General features: G+C 31.5%; 2 protein-coding genes across 4 annotated transcripts; both read left to right on the forward strand.

Annotated features, from left to right (window-relative positions):
* Nucleotides 1-1,411: 1,411 nt before the first annotated feature.
* On the forward strand, nt 1,412-3,394 carry LOC110623223 (zinc finger CCCH domain-containing protein 14). 2 transcript variants are annotated; one of them, XM_021768156.2, is made up of 3 exons: nt 1,412-1,613; nt 1,720-2,370; nt 2,650-3,394. In XM_021768156.2, exons 2-3 carry the CDS (start codon nt 1,732-1,734, stop codon nt 2,959-2,961), a joined length of 951 nt encoding a protein of 316 aa, XP_021623848.1. In that variant the 5' UTR covers nt 1,412-1,613; nt 1,720-1,731; the 3' UTR covers nt 2,962-3,394. The 2 variants fall into 2 exon arrangements, with proteins under 2 accessions (XP_021623848.1, XP_021623846.1); XM_021768154.2 differs by lacking the exon at nt 1,412-1,613 and having other exon boundaries at nt 1,626-2,370.
* Nucleotides 3,395-6,200: 2,806 nt separating this feature from the next.
* On the forward strand, nt 6,201-8,234 carry LOC110627482 (nuclear transcription factor Y subunit C-1). Of its 2 annotated transcripts, none has more exons than XM_021773816.2 (7): nt 6,201-6,458; nt 6,584-6,683; nt 6,794-6,864; nt 7,235-7,432; nt 7,547-7,630; nt 7,755-7,847; nt 8,034-8,234. In XM_021773816.2, the coding sequence occupies exons 1-6, from the start codon at nt 6,342-6,344 to the stop codon at nt 7,788-7,790; spliced, it is 606 nt and encodes a 201-aa protein (XP_021629508.1). In that variant the 5' UTR covers nt 6,201-6,341; the 3' UTR covers nt 7,791-7,847; nt 8,034-8,234. The 2 variants fall into 2 exon arrangements, with proteins under 2 accessions (XP_021629508.1, XP_021629524.1); XM_021773832.2 differs by having other exon boundaries at nt 6,620-6,683.
* Nucleotides 8,235-24,159: the final 15,925 nt, after the last annotated feature.

Genomic DNA, 24,159 nt, shown 5'->3' on the forward strand with positions numbered 1-24,159 from the left:
TTTAATACATTAATATATCTGAATTCATAGGTGTGAATAGAGAAGTTTGATTTTGGACACCCAATATGGATCCGAGGCCGAAATGAAGATCGTAGTCGAAAGTTAAAAGCCACCACTTGAGTCCACAGTACAGGTCCCATTGATACGGGAAAGCAACTTGTGGTCTCGCACCATTAACACCGATCTTGGAAGAATACAAAAGTACACAGTAATAGAGTCTGTTATGAATGGCGGAAAACTTGTTGTTAGCTAGTAGAAAGATTCTGGTAAATAATAGAGCTACCACTGTAAATATAAATAAGAGAAACACTTCATGTATAGAGATCCGAATGAAAATAATGCAATTTATTATCTTCTTCCATTGATTAAATCCTCAGGAAATGAAAGCTTTCCTTTGTTCACCAATCAGATTGAGATGATATTTCAACCATATATCTAATCATACGAATGTTTAAAATCATAGTTTTCCTTCTAACTAACATTCAATCCAAACTAGCCCACTTACTCCGCTTGCCCTTTTTTTTTTATAATTGGTTCGCGAGCAGCAAGTGGGACCTCCAGATAGATTACCGTTTCCCGCCAGAAGAATGTTTTTTTATGCCTTGTAGGGTAAGCGTTTCTTTTTTTTTTTTTTTAAAAAAAAAAAAAACTAACAGAATCCTCAGTTTCCAGGGGTCACTTTTTTCTGTTGATCCATGGCTTTCAGGCCATTGAACAAACTTTAAATTTGTAATGCTTATGCTGTTTTATTTATGATAACGTATGTACGATTTGGTAAGTTAGGCTTGAAGGATCTGCAACAAACCAAAACATGCACTCTTTCAACGTATCAAAGACCGTGTAGGCCATACAACTTCTCTTTTTAACCCTTGTTTCGAGGACTCAGTAATTTTTGTTCCAAGAGGATTGCAAACTTAATTCTCCAAAACAATATGTTATTTCAAGTGGATTACTTAAATTTTTACATTGTGATAGTTACGACCTCCCTTTTTATTCTAGTCCTATTCTCTTACCATCTAAAAATAGAGGAACGAGAAAGAGGTAGTTGGTCAATTATATAACTACATATGGGAGTCTATTTTTGAATGAAAGAGGAGAGGAGAGGAGGGCCATAGTTGGTTAAAGCAGTGATAAGGAAGCAACTATATTTATGTTTACGAAATATCCAATCCAATCATTAAACATTACTTAAACTATAACTTAATATCAAAAACATCATACCACTATCAAACCCTTCTATGTTGCATACTTTTTCTTTTTCTTTTTTTTTTTTTTTTAAATTTTTAATCAGCCTTCATTTTCCTTCCTCACATACTTCCATACCACGCCACTCCCTCCCCTAACTAACCAACCTTTCCTTTCCTTTCCTTCTAACTAATTAATAAAATCTATATATTTCTGTTCTCTCTCAAACGGTTTTCAGGTACTTTGGCGGGAATAAAAAATAATTCTGGGACTTCCACGTATTCATCACATCTTTTCATCTTAAAAGCTGGTTTTACGCTACATCAACACCCACTGGATTCCCTCTTTTCCATTGTTACTTGCACTTTCACCCATTAAATTGCCTCCCCCACCCTCTCCTTTCCTCTCTCTCTCTTCAGCTTCTTCAGGTGATCGTCTCTCTCTCTCAGTCAACACAGACACGCACTCGGTTTCTTGATGTTTTCTCATCTATTTTGCTCATTAGATTTATCGATCGATCATTGTTTGTTGCAGGTGTATTCTTTAATGGAGAAAAGCGTATCTACACCCTCGGATCCGAAAACCGTCTCCCCGCCGTCAAAATCACCGCCGCTTGCGTCTCCTCCACCGTCCGAGCTTCTTCACACTCAACTCTTTGCCTCCAGTTTCACCACTTTGTATCATTCCATTTTCCCGCCAAAACCATCTCCTCTTCCTTCTTCTTTCTCCTTCTCTTTAACCCCTTCCACCTCCTCCCCATCCTCCTCCGCCACTATTGATGATTTTGATACTGAGCACCGCCTTCACCAGGCGCGTCTTATTTTGGAGTATCAAGAACTCAGCGACCACTACGAGCTCTCTCTCTCTCGCCTCCAAGCTCTCACCGAAGAGATCGAGTCGCTTCGCCGAGAGAATGACGATCTCAGATTGACAAATAATGAACTGGTCGAGCTTCTCAGCTTCTCTTCTCAGGCTGCGATCCGAAGCCGCTTTAGCAGCAGCGAGATGGTTGAGCCGAGCCCGTTGGACAGGAGTACAGGGCGAGTCTCGTTGCCTAAGAGCATTTCTGTGCGTTCTAGCGGTTATCTCAAAATGAATCGTGCGGGTGCAAGCAATGGCGGTCAGAGTAGCACCTCAACTCGGGCACAAGTTCCGAGTCATCTCCATCAAATCGTATCTGGATCAGTGAGTTTGATTTTCCTTTCTCTTCGTTACAACCGCACTGCATCTCCACGTGAACTGTGTCTTTCTGTTTCTTTTCCACTCAATCCTGTTCTTGCTATTGACCCTTAAATTTGCTACCGTACCATAATATAACTGTATATAACTTTATATACTTCCGGTTTTGATTTATAGAGGCACACAATTGCAATTTTCTTATCACAAAATATAGCAACGCCAAAACTTTGTGGAATCTTCCATCAGTACCCTTAATCAAGAAGGGTTTTGTTACAATGCATTCAGGTGCAGCAGCGAGTGTGCGTGCCAAGAGGAGTAAAGAGAGAAGACGCAGCCGTGGAGTTGGACGTGTATAATCAAGGGATGCGGAAGACAGAGTTGTGTAACAAATGGCAGGAGACAGGAACGTGTTCTTACGGTGATCATTGCCAATTTGCTCACGGGATTACAGAGCTGCGTCCGGTTATAAGGCACCCAAGGTACAAGACTCAGGTTTGCAGGATGGTGCTTGCCGGTGAAGTGTGTCCCTATGGTCATAGGTGCCACTTTCGCCACTCTCTTACTGAGCAGGAAAGGGTAATAATGGGCCCACGTTGATCTGTGTTCTTGATAGGGAATTGGAATTAAATGTAAAGATTAAGTGAATGCGAAAGGGAATGTATATATGCCTAATCATATATAACTAAAAGAAAATAAAAATGGGTAAACAGGAGAGATAAGAATTGATAAATGAGGATAATAAATATATTAAGAAAAGATAATAACTAGTATAATAATATGTGATAATAATGAGTTGATATTTTTCTTTTTCTTGTGAGAGAGGGTAAGTATAAAGCAAGAGAAATCGGATATTGTTGATTTTGTTATAGGAAATATTTTTTGAATTCTGATGTGAACCTTGGTTGGGATAGGGTCATGAACGACCAACCAAAACTAGACCAAACTTCATGCCTGTAATGATGATATTTTGTTGTGCAATGCAGCAATGCTACGCAACCTTCATTTCAAGTTAGTTATTTTCTCCCTTCTGAAATTCTCCTTCTCCCTGTCTCAGCCAAACTGTTGCATTTTTGTCGTCTGGATTTGGTGTGGATTGTTTCTCATTGTTTCATTTTTGTGGATTATGAAATTTGTGATGTTTGATGTCAATTATTTTAATGTATATTGAATATATTAATTAATGAAAATCTAAAATATATATAAAAAAATTACATGCATCTGAATGTTTAAATTAACTTATATATTTAATTTAAATTAAAATATTATATTTCTTTGTGCAACTTTATCACATTTTGAATAAAAATTTATTATAATTTTTGATGATTTATATTTTAGATTGAATATATACACACGCCGTGTGTATAATGGTTCTCTTTAAAATATTTCATATGATGAAAATAAGTAAATACACCTTATATAACCTATGCACGTCTCTTTTAGGCTCCCTTTATTTTCCCACGTTGATATATATGTTAATGCATATATATAAATATTATTCATTATCATTATACCTTTTTTTTTAGCTTAACGATCTTTTATTGTTTGTGCAATTATTTGAATATATATACTTAGTTTTTAATCTCTAATGGCATGATTAACTTTCTTTTCATTGATATTTTCAGTAATTATAAAGATAAGTTTAATAATTATTAAATTAAATATTTGTGTTTAAATTTAAATGTTCATTATATATATATATATTGCATAAATTTAATAATTATTTGACTTGAAAGTCATTATAGTCATGCTCATATTAATCCAGCTTATATCAGATATTCTCTATAAATTAATAAAATTGTTATTTGTTGTCAGAAAACCTAAAATGTCGTTGGACTGAAATAAAAAGAAATATATTTTTTATTTACTTCCAAAATGTTAGGTTGAAAAAAAAAAACCTACGTTAATAAAATTATAAAATAAAAGTAAGTAATATATTAAGGTTTAATTATTCTTTGACTTGACAGTATTTGAGGTTTTAAATATACAAACTTTAGTTTAAGTCTAAATAATTACATAAAGTAAATTAATTGTAGAACAAATACTTAATTATGAAAGGCTGTATAATTTTAAGAATTTAGATGTAGTTATCCCCTTAATGTTGACATATTATAATAAAATGTTATGTCATAAACCAAGTAAACAATTGATATGAAATGGAAATTAACATGTCCTTTTAATTTACCTAGATGTATATATAATGAAAGTCAATCAGCAAATCTAAAATAAACCGAGAAAATATTTAGAGTTGATTAAAAATTATTCATAAAAAAATTTAGAAAAAGTGTAATTTCATTTAAAAATTTCAATTTTTGAATGGTAAAAAATAGATAAAAATAAAATGAGAATTCTAAAATTTTGAAGGGAAAGTAAAAATTTCGAGGAGCTAATGTGCAAAACATTTATTAACAAAATAAATAAATAAATTTTACATTTAAAATTGAAAAAGAAAAATAAAAGACTTAGCAAGCGGTGGCCCCCTCCTTCCTACGCAGGTACCCACTACTCATAAATAAATGACCAAAAATGAATTTAATATCTTTATTTTCACGGTTTATAAAGTTTGTTTGGCTGACAGCACCTTGCCTTCTATTAAAATTTTAATTAACAAAAAATGTTGATAATTTGAATTTAAATTTTCAAAATACGAGAGAAATATGTCATAATATATGAAAAAACCATACAAATTAAAAAAAATAAAAGTGAAATATATTAGAAAAAGTTTAACATCCTTGGAGAGCATTAACTTAGGGGAGGGATATGGTGGGTTCGAATATGATATACCGAAATCAATTACTATATTTTGACCAAATATGTTAGATTAATCAAAAAGACAATTTCACTAACTGTTATGAAAAAATTTATTTAAATTATAATAAATATACAATAATTTGATTTAGGAAAAGTTAGAACAAATATGGTATGATTTTACTATTTTATATATTAAAATAATAATTTATAGTATTATGTCATTAAAAAATAATATTAATTTTCAATTATTATAAAAAAAATAAAAATATATAAGTATGATTTCACTTATTTTAACTTTAAGTTTTATATTTTGAATATTAATTTGTGTTATATTGTAATATAATTTTTATATTAATATTTATAATTGTTATTATTAACTAATTTAATATAAATAAAATTATAAAATATTTTTTTATACTTTATTTTTAAAAATATTATAACAATAATTATTATGTAAAGTAGTAAGAAGAGTAGAATTGAAAACATTATTTAATTTCTTTGCTCTTATCAAAGTAACTTCTATGACAAATAAATATAGATGGAGTATTTCTTTATCGCGTAAAGGTAAACTTATTATTTTTTTATTTTTTTTATTTTAAATTACAAGCTACTCTTTTAAAATTAAAATTAATTAGAAGGTATTATATTATAGAAAAAATATAAAAAAGTTTTAATATTTAATTTTTCAAAAATAAATATGTATATATGTAAAATATATTTAAAATAAATAAATTTTATTTTCTTTGTTTCATAATTTTTATTTATCTTTTTTATTTTAATTATCTTAAAATTATTTTTTTATACTATATAATAACTTGTAAATTAATTATTATTAACCTTATTTAATGTTATTTTATTTTTAAAAAAATTTTTAAATTTTTTTTAATATTTAATAAAATTTAATATTTTTTAAAAATTAATATAATTAAAAAATTAATAAATTTTTTTTTAATATGTATAAAAAATTAAAATAGATAAAAATTATGAAATGGAGGTGTATTATTTATACTAATTAATTAATTTTTTTAAAACAAATTACATAAAAATGGAAGCAGGCAAATAAAATCCTGGTAACTAGAGCTCGTCTCACACTAAATGCATACTGTTCTCTCCTAGCTTTAAATTTGATGCTTAACTACTTTCCATAAAATCCAATTCCAATTACCTTTATTTATATTTAAAGATTTGAGTTTTGAGGTGAGAAGGTGAAGGCAGAAAGGGGCGTATCCATGGATTTGAATCAGTCAATTGAGTTCAATCTTTCTTCAACCTCATCTCCACAGCTCCACAATTTCATGCCAATGTCTTCTTTCTTGCTTCCTAATTACAATCACACAACAAAGCAGGTATCGCCCTAAATTCTCTTCATTTCTTTGCATTATTATTTGCCTCGTTCAACTACTGATTAAATTGTTCTTTTAAAAGGCTGTTACTGTTAGATGTGTATTCTTATGTCTTACTTACAATTTAGGGTTGTGAAGAGGCGAGGAATTCTCGTTTTATGCAGGTTCTAAAGCAGAATTTGGACAATTTTTGGAATCGACAATTGTGGAAGATTCAGAATATTTCAGGTTATTACTTTCTTTTGGCTTAATTGATTTTTGTGGGAATGTGAATTATATGTATCCTTTTTAACTAAGTTTTACCCATGTTTGGCTGCCTCTTGATCTCATGATCAAAGCGTTTAAGAGCCGTCATCAACTTCCTCTTGCAAGGATCAAAAGGGTCATGAAAACTAATAGAGAAGTGAAGGTTTGGAATTTTATTTCTCTTCCTTTCCTATTATTTTTTTTCCCCTTTAGCCATTTATTTATCAGTAGAAATCTAATTGTTTGAACGTAACTAGGGATGAATTGATTAGGAAAAGAAAAAGAATTTTACCCTTTTGGATATATAAATTGGTTATTTTTGTGCGTGCAAGCAATTAACTAAGCAGTTGGTAATCTAAGGAATTGAATCGGGAATTCACTTGTGTTGTAGAACTGCATCATCAATTATTCAGTTTGATGTCTGTTCAGAATATTGAAGAAATTTATTACTGTAGATTCAACACAATCTCCTATATATTTAGCTTGCGTTATTTGGTGCTTCTTCTTGCTTGTTAAAATGCCTATATGATTAGATGATCAGCGCAGACACACCTATATTGTTGTCAAAAGCATGTGAGTTGTTCATCTTGGAGCTCACTCTTCGCTCATGGCTGCAAACTCAAGAATGTAAGCGCCAAATGCTTCAGCGATTTGACATTGCTAGAGCTATAAGGCTCGTTGATACTCTTGATTTCTTGGTTGAGCTTGTCTCTTTTGACCATCACAATAAGGTTCTTCTTCTTGTTCTCTTTTTCAAATATTTGAGCTTTCAAAATGGAGTCTCTCTTTTAATTTAGTGTTCCTTGAAGGGTGAAGTAACTTTTTGCAGTGGTGATTTATATCAGGATGATGAGACTGGAAACTGTGGTGAAGATGTTGAACCTCTTTCAGCAGTTCAAGTTCCAGTTCCTATGATAGACATCAATGAGGTGAGGGGAATGAACGTTGCAGTTGTGGTGTCATTCGCTAGAAAGTATAAACAATTCCCAGTTCTAGTTTCAGAGTGTATGAAGTTGTATGTAGTGAGTGGTTTCTTTTTTATTTTCTTTTCAGGATCTGGTATTGACAGATCAAGAAATTGCTCCATAATTCATGAGGAGAACATCAAAATCTCCTGCTGAATTCAATCATGGATCTAATTTTAAGGTGAGAGACAGTAGAAGGCCAAAATCCATTGATATAATTGTAAGAAGTCTGCTTTCCATCAAAACTTCGGCTATTAAATCCCATCCTAATTTCTATCATCGAACTTTGTTGCTTTTAATGGCTTACTATAAAGCATTACAAATATAAGCAGGATTTCTGAAGTAAAACATTATTCATTTTCTGCAGTGAACAAAGTAGCAGAAATTAATGATGGAAGAGAGTAGCTGGTAACTGCCATCATTTGATCCTGTGATTGATGATGAAATAATATTAGATTCATATGCTTATAATAACCATGCATGCTAACTTCGTAGTTCAAACCCATATGTGCACTTTGAGTTTTGGGTGCATTGGAATTGTGGTATAATTTGTTTGTTTGCTGTTACAGATTTTTTTTTTTTTTTTTTTTTTTTTTTTGTGTATAATGTTTATATTTACCTCTAAATACTTCAATCAGATGAAAAAAAAAAAGTAAAATGAAAATATCAACATTAATAAATTTCTTATAATAAAAAAAATCAAATAAGTCTCCTTGGTGTAGAGCTCAGATATTCTGTCAAATATTTGTCCATGATATAAGTACGTCTAATTTTGTTTACAAGTAATTGTTTAAAAAAATTGCCCGACACTTACATCCAACTATGCTTATTAAAAACACTATGTATTTTGTATTTTTTTAATTGACTGAATAAAGCAATACGAAAAACTTATTTTATTATCTTAAACTTTAAAGTTATCATATTAACTTCCTTAGCTTATAAATGGTAGAATAATTAACTCTTGCTCAACTTTGTAGACATTTCTCACCTAGAGATTTGAAAAATAGATAAAGAAAAGTGAGAGAAAAGGGAAATAATTGGGTCAATTTTCTTTTATCATTATATTTATTTAAAATATAATAAAATTTACGTATTAATATAAAATTTTATTTTTTTATTAATTGAGTATATAAATTAATTTATATATTTGCATAAATTATATTTATTTGATTAATTTTTTTATTAAAATAAAATATAATAAAATTCATATATTGATATAAAATTTTAATTTTTTATTAATTAGATATATAAATTAATTTATACCCTCGGATATATAAGAAATTTCCTTAATGAACCAACTCAATTTTATATTTGGACTTGTCAAAATAATTTATATATACAATGGTGATAATAATTTTTTAATATTAAATTGTGTTATTAACTATAATTATATATTTAATAATTTTTATAATAAAATATTTTTAAATCTAATAAATTGTTGATATTAGGCTGGCCAAGACCAACCTACCACTAAACCTGACTAGGCCTGGCCCATCCAATAAATCCCGACTCCTCTGTCTCCTCGAGGTTGGACTTCGGTGCATGCGCGACTAACTATCATACATACGATCGCTGTAATCAAACAATCCTATTGAAATAAGATGGTATAAAAATAAGAAAAGTTTTATAAGGTTTTATAATTCATGAATTTGTTAGAACACATGATTTTTATATTCAAATATTTTAATTTTAAATACTTAAAAATTTCATTACTTTTTATAATAATAAAAAAATTATTTGAAATAACACATTACTTTGAGATGAAATTTTTTTATAGCGAGAAAAGGAAAGTATTATGCAGCAATAGTTGTTATTCCACCAATTCAATTAATTTCAGGCAAATAAAAAGTAAATTTATTTTAATGATTTTTTATTCTTTATAAACCCTTACTATTTTTTTTAATAGAAAAAATTTTGATTTCATATATTAGCCTTTAAGAACGCATAAAACTCATTACAACTTTTAATTAAGTAGATGTATTACATCTGAAAGAGAAATCAGCTGAAAATAACTTAACTAAGCAATAAGCAGTTTGATTACAAGGTTTTCGAATAAAATTTAAACAAACAGATGTAAAGGATTGAGTTAAAGGAGAGAACCTGAGACCATGCCACTAATGATCAAGGGAGTGGAGCTACCCTTACAAGCGTCGAGAATCACAAAGAAATCTCCATCAACAAAAATTCGTGAAAAATCTCTAAACTTTGCAAGAAGTAAAACCTCTCTGCATGCTAAACTTTTAAAAAACAAATGATCTGAAATAGTAAATTTAAGACTACAACACCAGTTCACAACTTTTCTACTGTGATATCTGCAAATGATACATTTAACTTAATAGGATGAATTGATAAATCCTTACTATTTAAGGGCAAGTAAAGATTTGTATGAATGGATATTAACTTATTGATATTAAAGCCTATCAAGTAGGACTAATATGTGAAATAGTAATCCTAATTTTTTTGAATTGAGAATTGAAAATCAGGGAAATAAAACCTGAAATCTCTTATATTCATTCAAATGCATTTATCAGCATACTAAATCTATGAGGGTTAATTCTAATTAATTATACTATTTAAGATTAAAATTGAAAATTTATAAATATTATTATGGCGTGTATTTATTTATGAAATTTACATGATGAGTTAAACTTATTAAATTTGGATTAAAGATATATTTATGAATTTACAATAATAATGTTTAGTTATTTAATTATTTATGGATCCATTTTTTTTGAAATTCACGTGTAAAGAATAAAAAAAATGTAAATTATATACATTGCTCTTTGAGATTATAACATTCCCAAAACTAAATTTTAAAATTGAATGTAATTATAATAAGTTTTGAAAATATAAACTATTGTGTCAAGATTTAAAAAAAAAAAAACAAACTAAATGGAAAAAAAAACCTTAAGATTTGACTTTTAATATCAATAAGCTATAAATTAATAATTTCCACTCAATTAATTTACTCTGTTTAAATTTTTAAATAATAAAATTAAATTGAAATAAAGAAATTAAAAGCTTTAAACAATAAAATCAAAGTAAATTAAATTAATAAAAAAAATTCAAAAAGAGTGGATTGAAAATTTGGATTTGAAATGAGTAATGGGGTGAGGAGAGGTTCCCCACTAAACAGGTAAATGCTGATAGACAGCATGCAGCCAGGAAGAGAAAGGAGTCAAAAGATATTGCCATTTGTGCATTGCATTATTTATCGGCTTCCCAAAAAAAAAAAAAAAAAAAAAAAAAGGAATAAAGCAACCCAATCAATAATTCAATACCCAAAAAAAAAAGATGCTTATCAACTTCTCTTTGGAAAATTCTCCATTTCTCTTCTTATCTTTCAATTCAATACTCCTGCCATTTATATATAAATATATACACCAATAATTATTATCTATTTTATTAAAAAATGAAATTAATAATTTCAATTTTGATACAATTTTTAATTATTTCAATCTTATAAGAAAATCTTGGAATTTTATTCTAAAAAAAGAAAAAGGAAAACTTGGAATTGAAAATGGAGTGTATGTAGGATGAGATGTTAAGCTTTGGTTTCGTACCCAAATAGGAAAAGCAAAATTCAGTGGGAAAAGAAAGGTTCCCAAAAAAGGATAAATCTAGGAATTGGCTGCTCTCTGCTGTTTCCATTGGATATACACCCTTCATCCTCATTTTATAATTATTTCTTTCTACTTACTTTCCTTTTGGAATTTTTCTTTCTTTAGTGACCTACCCATCATAAAAATATTATTACTTTTTGTTAAATTTTATTTCAATTTAAACTTAGAAATCTTACAATTACCCAACAGTTATTAATTTAACAGTGGCTGAAATCTACCATGTTGTGATCGATTCGCAAGCTTTCTCAAGGAAAGAACTAAGGAAAAGAAAATTTTCAACTTTGAAAAAGGGAAAATGGAATAATGGAGAAGCTATGGGGCAAAGCCAGGTGGAAAGATTAGGCCTCACCGCCCCATGTTATTGTAGGGAAAAAATGTCCCAATGATAATGCCTTGACACAAAATTTTATTTAAAAAAAAAAAAAAGAATTAAAAAGATAAGGATTTAGCGACTGGGGACTCGCCAGAACTCTGCTTTCTTCTCCTTGCTTCTTGGCAACTTGCATTGCATTATGCCTGATCCCTCAACCCACTCCATTGGCGGACGCATCTCTCTTTCTATTAATCTTTATATATTTATTTATTAATTATTAATTTTTTTCTCCCCCTTTCTGATTGCCAACATCACCGAAGATAAGGCAGGAAGACAAATCACATTATGCCTGCACAGTTTACATTCCTTCATTATCCTTTTAGAAACTGTTTACGGAGAACAGATTTGTTTGGGAACTCTTAAGTCAAAGGGCAAATCTCTAAACGCCAACTTGATATATTAGTCGACAAATCTAAAGGAGAATATATATAGTTTTTAAAATCCCTAGTAATTGTAATTAACCCTTTAAACTACAAAACTATAAGTATGGTTCAAGAGAAAAACTGATCTTTGCTGATAAGAAAGAATATTGCACCAAAAAGAAGGATCATGGATTGAACGTTAATTTCTTTAGGGAATTTATATATCAAACTGACCAAAAGGTTATATATTCTTTAAATCTAATTACAGACCATTATATATTTGATTTGCAAATGCATTACTTAAATTAAAAGTAATCTTTAAATCTCATTTGGTAGATTAAAAATTTTGACCATTCGATCTAATGTCAACCTCTTCAATTTACTCCAGTGTAATCTGTAATTGGTATTCAATATGAATGTGATGGAATTCGATGTTGGCTCTCTTTATTCATTGAAGAATATATCACGGAATGGAAGAGTAAAAAAGTAGTACAGCCAATGTAGGACACGGTTTCCTCCTATAAATACCGATGTTGGGGAGTTCAATTTTTTCACCAACAAACCTTCAAAACTCTCATATACAACAATTTCCCCCCACTCTTCCCTCATCACTATAGCTTTCTGCTCCATATTGAAAGCAGGTTTCTGGGAATTTCCATAGCCATCCACTGCTGTCTTTCTTTCATTATATATATATCTTTGCAAATATTATTTATGTGAGGAGGCAATGGTGATGCTGTTGACAGAAGATAGAGAGCACAGATGATGATGAAATGCATAAAGTTTGCATCTCACTCCTTTGTGCTCTCTACTCTTCTGTCATCACCTTCAGCCCCTCACTTCATATTTCTTTCTTTTATGTTCTTTTTCTATATTCTTTACAATTTCTTTTGTCTCTTCACACAGTGAAAGCTAGGTAGTACACGCACAATATCTTCATCTTTGTCTTCAAGACTATTACTAATTAGTATTCCTGCATGCCATTGATCAATTAATTTCCATTTACTTGCACTCTCTTTATGATATTTACGCAGGTTTGTTATGTTGTATTCCTAGAGCATGGCGGTTACTTTCTGGGGTTCTTAGCAAGGGGAAATACTTGAAGATGGATCATCAATCATCATGATCATCACAGGTGTTAACTAGTAAAGTAACAAACAACTGTTCCTATATTTGCACCATGTTATCATTGAAATCATGCATAATTTAACTAGGGGTATATATATATATGTAGTTGATCTAACAAGAGGTAGTGTATGTATTGTGTAAGGTTATCTGATTTTCTGAATAATCCAAAATTTTAATGGGGATGTTAGTGCAGTGAGAGATTTAACTTCTGATTTGCCACACCTAACCCTATAAAGCAAACACTTGATTATCGAGCCAAAAGCCGGCCAAAATGGCTGGTGGCTGAGGTGGTGACTGGAGTAAGGATGAGAACCTATCACCTGATGATTAACAAATCCAATTAATTAGACCTTCACTTCTTAGACCTGTGAGAATGACCACATATATAACAAAACAAAGTCCAGCCTATAGCCGCTAATTAATATGCTGAAAAAAGTGCTTAGGGCTTAATCAAATACATATATATATAGAGAGAGATATGTAAGCATCTCCTTTCCATCCTTTCTTCCAAAATCTTCTTCCCATAACCTTGAAATGGTAGCTAGATGCTGTGAGGGGAAAACGAACCAATAGGTCTTTCCCATGCACCTGAAGAAAATTAAGCTTGTTATACTGGTTGTTAAGCCAGCTGTTACTAGTTTCCACGTTGCACCCACGTTGCACATTTCCGAATCTGTTTCTGTTCCTGCATGTTTTTAGTTTTCTGAATTAGTCAGCACTTATCTTCATTCAATCCGACAGTTACGTAACGTGGCGTGATGCTCGGATTAAAACTTGGTTTTTCAGTTTTTAGTTTTAGTATAAATAAGGCAATGAAATTGTAAGGGAGATGCACTGTCAAGGTTTAAAAGGAATCTGAATAAATTTCTTTTCCTCTGTTCCATTTCCTTTCCTCTGTTTCATCAATTTTCTGCAGAAAATTCCCAGAAACAGCAGAAGCTTCAAAAGGTGGCAGAATCTTCATAGCCTAAGATCTGCATCATCCCTTACATTTTTTCACAGTTTACACTTGGTATCAGAGCCCGGGACCTAGTTTATGCCCAAATACATGCCACGACACGAAGCTTCATCATCCAGTGCTGTCCGTAGTGGTAGCGGCGGCAATGGTGGTCAGACGGCAGAAACAGTAGTGAGAGCACCCGTAAGGGAAGGGGGTGTTTCTCTGCAGTATCCGCTCCTAACAAAGACAAATTATGCGGCTTGGGCAATCAAGATGCAAGTATATATGCAAGCTCAAGGCGTTTGGGATGTGGTTGAGTCAGAAGATCCAGTTGATCCTCGTTCAGACCGGATTGCATTGGCGGCAATCTTTCAAGGGATCACCGAAGATACCCTGTTACAGTTGGGGGTAAAGAAATCAGCTAAAGAGGCATGGGACGCTCTCAAGGTTATGAACCTCGGTGCAGAGAGGGTCAAAGAAGTACGGGCACAAGCTCTCAGATGGGAGCTCGAAAGCATGAAAATGGAGGTTGGTGAATCCGTCGATGAATTCACCGGAAAGATTTCAACAGTTGTCAACAAGCTCCGAGCTCTAGGTGAAAAGGTTGATGAAACGTATGTAGTGAAGAAAATGCTACGTTCAGTATCCCCTAAATACCTTCAGATTGCCTCAACCATAGAAGAATTCGGGAACTTGTCTGTTAAGACAATTGAAGATATAACTGGTTCTCTCAAAGCTCACGAGGAGAGGTTGCGGAGTTACGATTCCAGAGGAGACGAATATGTGCTACTCACTAAAGGAGAGTGGAAAGCACGAGCGGAGTCCTTAAGATCCAATGAGAAGCGCCCACAGGATGTGAGCAGAGGCCAGGGACGCGGACGTGGACGTGGTAGAGGACGCGGCAGAGGTAGAGGAGGAGGTCGCGGCAGGAGTCGTGGCCCTCCTGGAACAGACCGAGGTCAGGATGATGAAGGACAACACCGTCAGAAGTTCGACATTAAAAAGGTCAGGTGTTACAATTGCAACGAATATGGCCATTTTCAATCTGATTGCAAAGCTGAAAGAAAAGGAAAAAATGAAGCACATTTAGTGGAGCAATTCGAAGAGGAGTCAACGTTGTTGATGCTAGAAACCAGTGAGCTGATTCACATTGGTGAAGAAAAAGAAAAAGAGCTACTGCTAAATGAAGAACAGTTGCATGACTTTGAAAGTGGAGAAACAAAAGGAACCATGTGGTACTATGATACGGGGGCAAGCAACCATATGACTGGTAACAAGCTAGCCTTAACCAATCTCGATGAATCAATCAAAGGGAATGTCAGGTTCGGTGATGGCTCAGTCGTCAAGGTAGAAGGCCGAGGCACCTCAGTGTTTCAGTGCAAGAATGGAGATCATTTTAAACTAACGAATGTATATTACATTCCTCGATTAAGATCCAATATTATAAGTCTTGGTCAACTCGACGAATCAGGAGCAAAAGTGGTGGTGAAAGCAGGGATTCTGAGAGTATATGATGCACAGGACAGGTTGATAGCCAAGGTGCAGAGAGCGGAAAATCGCCTTTACATGATGAGAATGACACAAGCAAAATCAGAGTGCCACTTGACAAAGTCGTCAGAAAAATCGTGCCTATGGCATGCACGCTATGGGCACCTGAACTTTCAAGCTTTACGCAAGCTTGCACAAGAAAGCATGGTGAAAGGTTTATCGGAGATAGAAACAGTGAAGGACGTTTGTGAACCTTGTGTGATCAGCAAGCAGCATCGCACAAGTTTCCCAAAAGCAGGTGAGTATCAAGCAACTAGACCTCTGGAGCTCATGCATGGTGATCTGTGTGGACCGATATCACCTACCACATGCGGCGGAAACAGGTATTTCCTCTTGCTCGTGGATGATTACAGTCGTTATATGTGGATTGAGATGCTCAAAAGCAAAGATGAGGTTGTTAGTGTTTTCAAGAAAGTAAAAGCTCAAATTGAAGTCCAGTCCGAATGTAAACTCAAAATGTTTAGAACAGACAGAGGAGGCGAGTTTACATCAAATGAGTTCAGCAAGTTTTGCGAGTTACACGGCATCAAACGCCAGCTCACTGCTCCTTATTCCCCACAGCAAAACGGAGTAGTAGAGCGAAGAAACCAAACTGTAGTGGAGATGATAAGGTGTCTCTTGAATAGCTCCGGAGTGCCAGCTACATATTGGGGAGAAGCTGCACGTACTGCAGTATACATATTGAACAGATCACCCACAAGAAGTGTCCAAGGCATGACTCCGTATCAAGCATGGCATGGAAGACTTCCGAGTGTTCATCATATGCGTGTTTTTGGCTGCATTGCATATGCCAAGAACACAGCTCCACACTTGAGAAAATTGGATGACAGAAGCATGAAGCTGGTTTTATTGGGATATGAACCAGGGTCCAAAGCATATCGGTTATTGAATCCAAATTCTAACCGAATTGTGGTAAGTCGGGATGTTGTGTTTCAGGAAGAAGAGAAGTGGAAATGGCAAGGCCAGACGACATCAAACTCCACAACAGAAGGACCACTTGTCATCACATACAAGGAAGCACAAATGCAAGAAGACAAAAACCTCCGAGGTCAGGATCTGACGCCGGCTTCCTTATCACCTATAGCCGGGTCAGGCTCTGAACATTCAGAGACAGGAGAAAGCAGCTCAGAGGGACCAAAGAGGTTCAGGACTCTTCAAGAAATTTATGAAAACACAGTGGAGGTCGATCAAGACTATGGTCTTTACCTGATGTCAATTGAAGAACCAGCATCTTACCATGAAGCTGCCTGCAGTGAACATTGGCGACAAGCAATGATAGAAGAAATGGAGGCTATCCGGAGAAACGGAACATGGGAACTAGCAGAACTCCCAAAGGACCAGAGAGCTATTGGTCTGAAATGGATCTTCAAAGTAAAGAAGAATCCAGAAGGGGAGATCATTAAATATAAAGCAAGACTTGTTGCGAAGGGGTATGTGCAGAAACAGGGCATAGACTTTGAAGAAGTCTTTGCTCCTGTAGCCAGACTAGAGACAGTAAGAGTGTTACTTGCTGTAGCCGCACAAGAAGGATGGATAGTACATCATATGGATGTCAAATCTGCGTTCCTGAATGGTGAGATAGAAGAAGAAGTGTACGTGTCACAACCAGATGGATTCATTGAACAAGGAGAGGAAGGAAAGGTTCTGAAACTACGAAAGGCCCTGTATGGTCTTAAACAGGCGCCTCGGGCATGGAATATAAAGTTAGACAAATGTTTCCGAGAGCTGGGGTTTCAAAGATGTATGATCGAACATGCAGTCTACAAGAAACACGAAGGAGATGAAGTGCAGATTGTGGGAGTGTACGTAGATGATCTGATAATCATGGGCTCAAAGCCGAGAGGTGTGGAGAATTTCAAAGCCAAGATGAGAAAGATCTTCGAGATGAGTGATCTTGGGATGCTAAGCTACTACCTGGGTATAGAAGTCAAGCAAAAGCCGTATAGCATCACCCTTAACCAGTTAGGGTATGCTGAGAAGATGCTCGAGAAGCTCGGCCTGGCTGAGTGCAAGCCATGTCGGGTTCCAATGGATACACGGGTGAAGCTGAGCAAGTCAGATGGAAGTCCTCCAGTAGATGCAACACTATACAGGAGTGCAATTGGAAGTCTGAGGTATTTGGTAAACACTCGACCCGATCTTGCATATTCAGTTGGAATTGTAAGTCGCTTCATGGAAGCACCGACAACAAAACATCTAGCAGCTGTGAAACAAATATTGCGTTATGTGAAAGGCACCTTACATCATGGGTGCATATACAAAAAGGTAGAAGAGGAGGAATTCAAGCTAGTAGGTTATAGCGACAGTGACTTAGCCGGAGACGTGGATGATCGGAAAAGTACGACAGGAGTAATCTACTTCCTCGGCCAAAGTCCTATCACCTGGATCTCTCAAAAGCAGAAAGTCGTAGCTTTATCCTCGTGTGAAGCCGAGTATATTGCTGCAACAGCAGGAGCTTGTCAAGGCATATGGATTAGCAGGCTGTTACATGAATTGATCGGTTGGAAGACAAACAAGTTCGTGTTAAGAGTTGACAATAAATCTGCAATTGCTCTCACAAAAAATCCTGTCCATCATAACAGAAGCAAGCACATAGATATTAAGTTTCATTTCATTCGGGAGTGTGTCCAAAGAGGAGAAGTCGAAATCGAGTATGTAAAAACTGAATCACAACTCGCTGATATTCTGACAAAGCCACTGTCCCGAGACAAGATCGACGAGTTGAACATGATGATCGGAATCAAAGATGTGAAGAACAAGCTTACGGGGGAAAAATGAAGAAAATTAAGCTTGTTATACTGGTTGTTAAGCCAGCTGTTACTAGTTTCCACGTTGCACCCACGTTGCACATTTCCGAATCTGTTTCTGTTCCTGCATGTTTTTAGTTTTCTGAATTAGTCAGCACTTATCTTCATTCAATCCGACAGTTACGTAACGTGGCGTGATGCTCGGATTAAAACTTGGTTTTTCAGTTTTTAGTTTTAGTATAAATAAGGCAATGAAATTGTAAGGGAGATGCACTGTCAAGGTTTAAAAGGAATCTGAATAAATTTCTTTTCCTCTGTTCCATTTCCTTTCCTCTGTTTCATCAATTTTCTGCAGAAAATTCCCAGAAACAGCAGAAGCTTCAAAAGGTGGCAGAATCTTCATAGCCTAAGATCTGCATCATCCCTTACATTTTTTCACAGTTTACAGCACCCGCCTGTTGATGAAAAAACCCCTCATGACAAATCAAAACCACAAGAAGAACGCAGAGATGAGACAACAGAGTTAAATGTTCAGAACAGATACATTCTGTCATGCAATGAGATTCAAATTTAGATGATTTTACCCAATGGCCAACTCTCCAGGGTCCTTCATTGTATTCAACCAATCACTATATGCATTTGTTGAGTTAGTTTCAATAATAAGAGAAGAGATGCATGGTCACCAAAAAAGGTTCAAAAAGTTCTGAAAAGAAGGATACAACTTCATCGGTTTGATGCAGTTTTCTTTAACTGCATTTTGTAAAACTAGGTTTTTTGGATCTGTTGTTTGCTGGTTTTTTGTTTTTGGATCTTGTTTTCCAGGTAGCATGCAATGGCTAGATTGGGGGTTTCTTTGGTTTTGTTCTTTTTGGCTTTTTCATGGATTTAATGATAAAATTTTTTCTTGTAAGATCTCAGCTTCGCTGGTGTCAATAACTATTAAAACTCTTAACTCTGAAAAAATTGTGCTGTACAGCGAGAAAGGCATTCTTATTTGTTTGATGGAAAGCTATTTTGACAATGTTTTACGTTGTGGAAGATGAAGAGTGCAGCCATTCTTATCCAGATTAAGTTAACATTTTTCACTTTTTTTTTTAAGTTTTTAGGTACTGAGAAAATTAACAAACGGAACGGAAAATATTTTTTTCTTTAAAGGGAAAATTAAATTATTTTAAGAGAATGAAATTTGCACAAAGTAATATTTTACATTTTTTAGAATCTTATTAAAATTTTTATATAAATTTATTAATATATTTTATGTTTTAAATTAAAAATTATTTTGTTTCATATTTTTCAACATAAAATATTTTATGCTTTATTATTTTAGAGTCTAAAATATTTCCATTGCAAGATAGAGCTTGTGATTTTGTAATAGTATTAACACTTAAGTGATAAAATGAATAACATCCTACAAAATATTTAGTGCAAATTAAACTCTAAATTCTAACTGAATTTCTTGCTCTTTGATTTGAGAGGGAAAAAAAAAAAGCGTAACGTAAGAAAAAAAAAAGTTTATTTCTAATATTATTTAATTATTAAATTTTTATGAAATAAAAAAATTATAACCCTAAAAATTACTATAATATTTAAATTAAATTAATAGATTCAATTAAAACTAACTCTAAAATATTCATATTTATATTCTAATTAATAATGCATACAAAAGATATTTTTATTAATAATAAATATACTCAAATAATGGATAGCTAATAAATAAAATTTGATATTTGACTTGAACTTAATATTGATATTATTAGTTTATTAATTCCAATTCATTGTAATATTTATATATTGTTAGAATGAGCATATCCTTGATTCAGTTTAAATTGAATTAAATCAAATAATTGAATTTGAATAAATTGAAAATTAAAATTTTAATATTTATAAAAATTGATTCAATATTTAATATAAATCAAATCAAATCAAATCAAATCGGTATGATTCGATTAGTTAAATTTTTTAGTAGAACACTTTATTTTTAATATTTTAAAATTTAATTAAAATATTTTAATTTTAATTATAGTTTAATTTTTATATTATTAAAAATAATATATTATTATCGTTAATTATTTCGATTTGAATTTTTTAATTTTTTCTTATTAAAATCAAAACAAATTGAAATAATTGAAATTTTAAAATTAAAAATTAAATAAAAAATAAAATAAATAAAAATTAAACTAAAATTTTAAACTAATTCAATTCGATATTTTTTTTTAATTTCAAACTAATACAGTTACATATGTATCGCGGGTTTGTCTAAATAAGATTAAGTTGGATAAGTAATTAATTGTCATCCCGAATATTGAAGATCATACTTAATATATAATCTTTTTTTTTTCTAAAAAAAGTTATTTCCAGTTTAAGTTTTAACATTTAGAATAAAATACTTAATTAGGAAAACTGAGTTTTAACATTATAATAAAAGTTATTACCATTGGGCAATGTGAACTAGCTGGTAATTTTTTTTCTACTCGAATTAAAAAAGCAATACATATATTAAATTTAAATAAAAATAAAAATTAAAAAAAAAAACTCTATTATCCTTAATTAAAACACTTATACAAATTATAGTGGACCTAATTAATATTTTAGAAATATTTCATTTATTGAAAAATAAATAAAGAAAGAAAATATTTAATTAAATATTAAAATTATAAAATATCACCTACTTAAAAAAATATAAAAAAAAATAAATGTAACATTTATAAATTTAGTCTGGTGATAAGTATATCTGGATAAATTTGATATATCTTGATTTTACTCTTTTTAATTTTTAATTTTTATTTATCTCTTAATTTTTAATTTTTATTTAAAAAAAATAGAGACATGAGATGATATTTTTCGAGAAATAAAGAAGCGAAATCACAGGATCACATGAAGTGTATAGAACTTTAATCGGCAAGTGGAGGTCGAATTCATGAACTCATCCATTGAAAGAGTTTCATGATTCCTTCTACTAATCCCCTAGCTAGCTAGAATCTAATTAGTAAAGCACGTCAGCATGCATTATCACCTTCTTTCCACATCTTGAGAATGTCTGGTATTAATTGATTGGCCACAATTTCACATGGCAACACAGAACATTTCTCCTTTATAAAGTTAAAACAAAATCTAACAATCGCATATATCTTATTTAAAGAATATCCTGCTTCTTGTTATATATTCCATTCCCTATACATTACACATTTCAACAAGCCATGGAATCTCTTTTCAAGCCAGTCAAATGGGTACACAAAGCAAGCCACTGTTTACGACAAATCTAATCAAAATGCATATGCATGTTATTATTTCAATGGATGGTGTGTTGCCTTCCATCAATGATTAGATGGACAGATAATGCAGAAGCTATACACACGTAGCTAGAGAACATTAGTCATATCGTGTCCACTGTGGTTCTTCCTGCTCATATATAGATAAGTATGTCTATGTCTTGTCAAAGAAAAACATATCTCACTGTCTGCCCTAATAAATTAGGACTTGTAATTGTTATACATGAGGAATGCTGATGAGTTGGCGATGACTGTTTTCCCTTTCTTTCTTTTTGGTTTGAGATAAATCAACTCATGAAACCACCACCTCCAGCAGGTATATATTTGTTTTTTCGTTCACTACCGCCCTATTTAAAAACATTAGTTACTTTAATAATTGTTAACTGTTATAATTCTGAATAACTATTATAGTAATTTCTTTTAAAAATTATGGATTGCAGAAAGTTGTATAAAATCAAAAAATTCAAGACAAAAATCAGTTTATTTAAAATTAAGACGGTTTTTTATTGAATTAAATGGCTCAAATTAATTCCTCATAAAATATATTTTTTTATATTTGTGAGATTTAATTTATTTAAAATCTATTATAAGAATGATAGATGAATGTTATGTTTATAATTTGTATTAAGTTCATGATTATGATGAATTAGTATTTTTATCAAATTTAAAATATAATCTCATAAATATAGCTCTACCCCAAAATTTATTAGTATTTACTAGATTGAAAAAGTAAGTTAATCAGCAGTAGTAGACTTTTTTTTTCAATGATGATGATTTTTTTTTAAATATTGGGGAAATTTATCTTTAGTGAAAGGATTTTAATCAAGTTTGCTATTGGGCTTCGCTTAATTTGGTAGAATGGGCTTGTATCCATTTAGGGCTTCGCTTATTCATATTACTGTAGTGGCCAATTGGCCTTCCCTTATTGTTATTTTAAATGTTGTTATGTAAACTACCACAGTTTTTTTTTTTTTTTTTTTTTTTAGAATATGTAAACTACCACTTTGATTATTGGTCTCTTTTTTTACCATCTTTATTGTTAATTTTCGTCATTAAATTTCAAATCTAACTAGCATTTCAATAGATTTACATGATATTTGTCCGTAAATATCACTCCACCCTCAAATTCATCTAAAATTTAAATTATATTATTTGATTTGATTAATTTTTTTCATCTCCTACGATTATTTAAATTTCAATAATTATCTCCATTAATAACAATTAATATTTTAAAAAATAACACAGTAAATTACATAAAACTATATATATAAGGGTTAAATTAAACAATAACTTAATACTCCCTAAAAAGATAAGTAATTTTGGATGACAACTAAAAATTACATATAAAAATATATGAAAAGAGTATTAATTTATTAGTTTAATAAAATCAATTGCTTAAAAATTTTAAACTATTTAAATGCTTAAACAGTAGTTTATTTTTGTTGGAAAATCAATGTTTGGTATTCATTTAAAAAAGAGTAAATGTTGATAGTAAAATAAGAGTAATGAAATCAGATGTTATGTTTGAAATGTTAAAATTTTTAAAAAATGCAAAGTAATAGTTTTTGTGAGTGAAATCTAAAGTATGTTTAAGAGTTTTGCAGGATATATATATTTTTGGTCGTACTAAATACCTCTATGATACATTTTATTAAATTGAACAGTAATATTTTTTATGAATTTTTTAGACGATTCATTAATAGCGAATAATTGACTAATAAATATTAAATCGGCTAATTCATATTTTATCTGTCACGTGTGTCATTTCAGTACTGTTCATCACACACAAATTTAGTGTATTAAACGTATATAAAGAAAAAAGCTGGATCAATAGAAGTTCAACAATCAACCAAATACCTTTAAATCTTGCTCGACCTACTTAATCTGAATCATAGGAGAGCCGTTCCATTTAGGACTAAAGGACCAATGAGTTTTAATTTGAACAACATCTATATTTTATAATGAATGGATGTTTTCAACCCGTCTACTTCACAACTACTCGAGCCCCTATTAGTTACTTGTCAATATTCTTCTTAATCAGTTCTATTTGAACACCCAAAATCTTCATCAAATAATGATTTGTTATTCGGTTTTAAAAATTATTTTATTAAAAAATATTTTTCCTTTTAAAATGAAGTTTGTTTCATGTTTACAGTTCAACTCCATAAATTTGTTTACTAAAATCAATTAATTCTAATTTTCTTTCTTAAAATAAATTACTTCAACATGTTATATATATATATATATAACTATAAAAATATTTTAACTCGCATTTTTATTATTATTATTTTTTATTTTTCTCTTGTCAAGTTAATTGATTATTATTTATTAATAGAATTATTTTTTAGTAAATTATTCACTAATAATTTTATAATATAAATATAATAAAGAATATTGGAAGTAAAATTCCTAATACTTTATATTTTCACGATTATAAGTCTAATTTTTTTAATTTTTGAATGATAAAATCTATTTTTAATTAAATACTTAAATTTAGAACTCT

This window comes from Manihot esculenta, chromosome 1 (genome assembly GCF_001659605.2).
Source record: "Manihot esculenta cultivar AM560-2 chromosome 1, M.esculenta_v8, whole genome shotgun sequence".
Taxonomy (NCBI): Eukaryota; Viridiplantae; Streptophyta; class Magnoliopsida; order Malpighiales; family Euphorbiaceae; genus Manihot; species Manihot esculenta.

What these genes read in the sequence shown, in the direction of transcription:
- LOC110627482 (XM_021773816.2), top strand. Translation starts at nt 6,342, where the DNA reads ATGGATTTGAATCAGTCAATTGAGTTCAATCTTTCTTCAACCTCATCT. An exon ending in GAAGATTCAGAATATTTCAG is followed by an intron (nt 6,684 to 6,793) that starts GTTATTACTTTC and finishes TCATGATCAAAG; the next exon opens with CGTTTAAGAGCCGTCATCAA. An exon ending in CTATGATAGACATCAATGAG is followed by an intron (nt 7,631 to 7,754) that starts GTGAGGGGAATG and finishes TTTTCTTTTCAG; the next exon opens with GATCTGGTATTGACAGATCA.
- LOC110623223 (XM_021768154.2), top strand. Translation starts at nt 1,663, where the DNA reads ATGTTTTCTCATCTATTTTGCTCATTAGATTTATCGATCGATCATTGT. An exon ending in ATCAAATCGTATCTGGATCA is followed by an intron (nt 2,371 to 2,649) that starts GTGAGTTTGATT and finishes CAATGCATTCAG; the next exon opens with GTGCAGCAGCGAGTGTGCGT.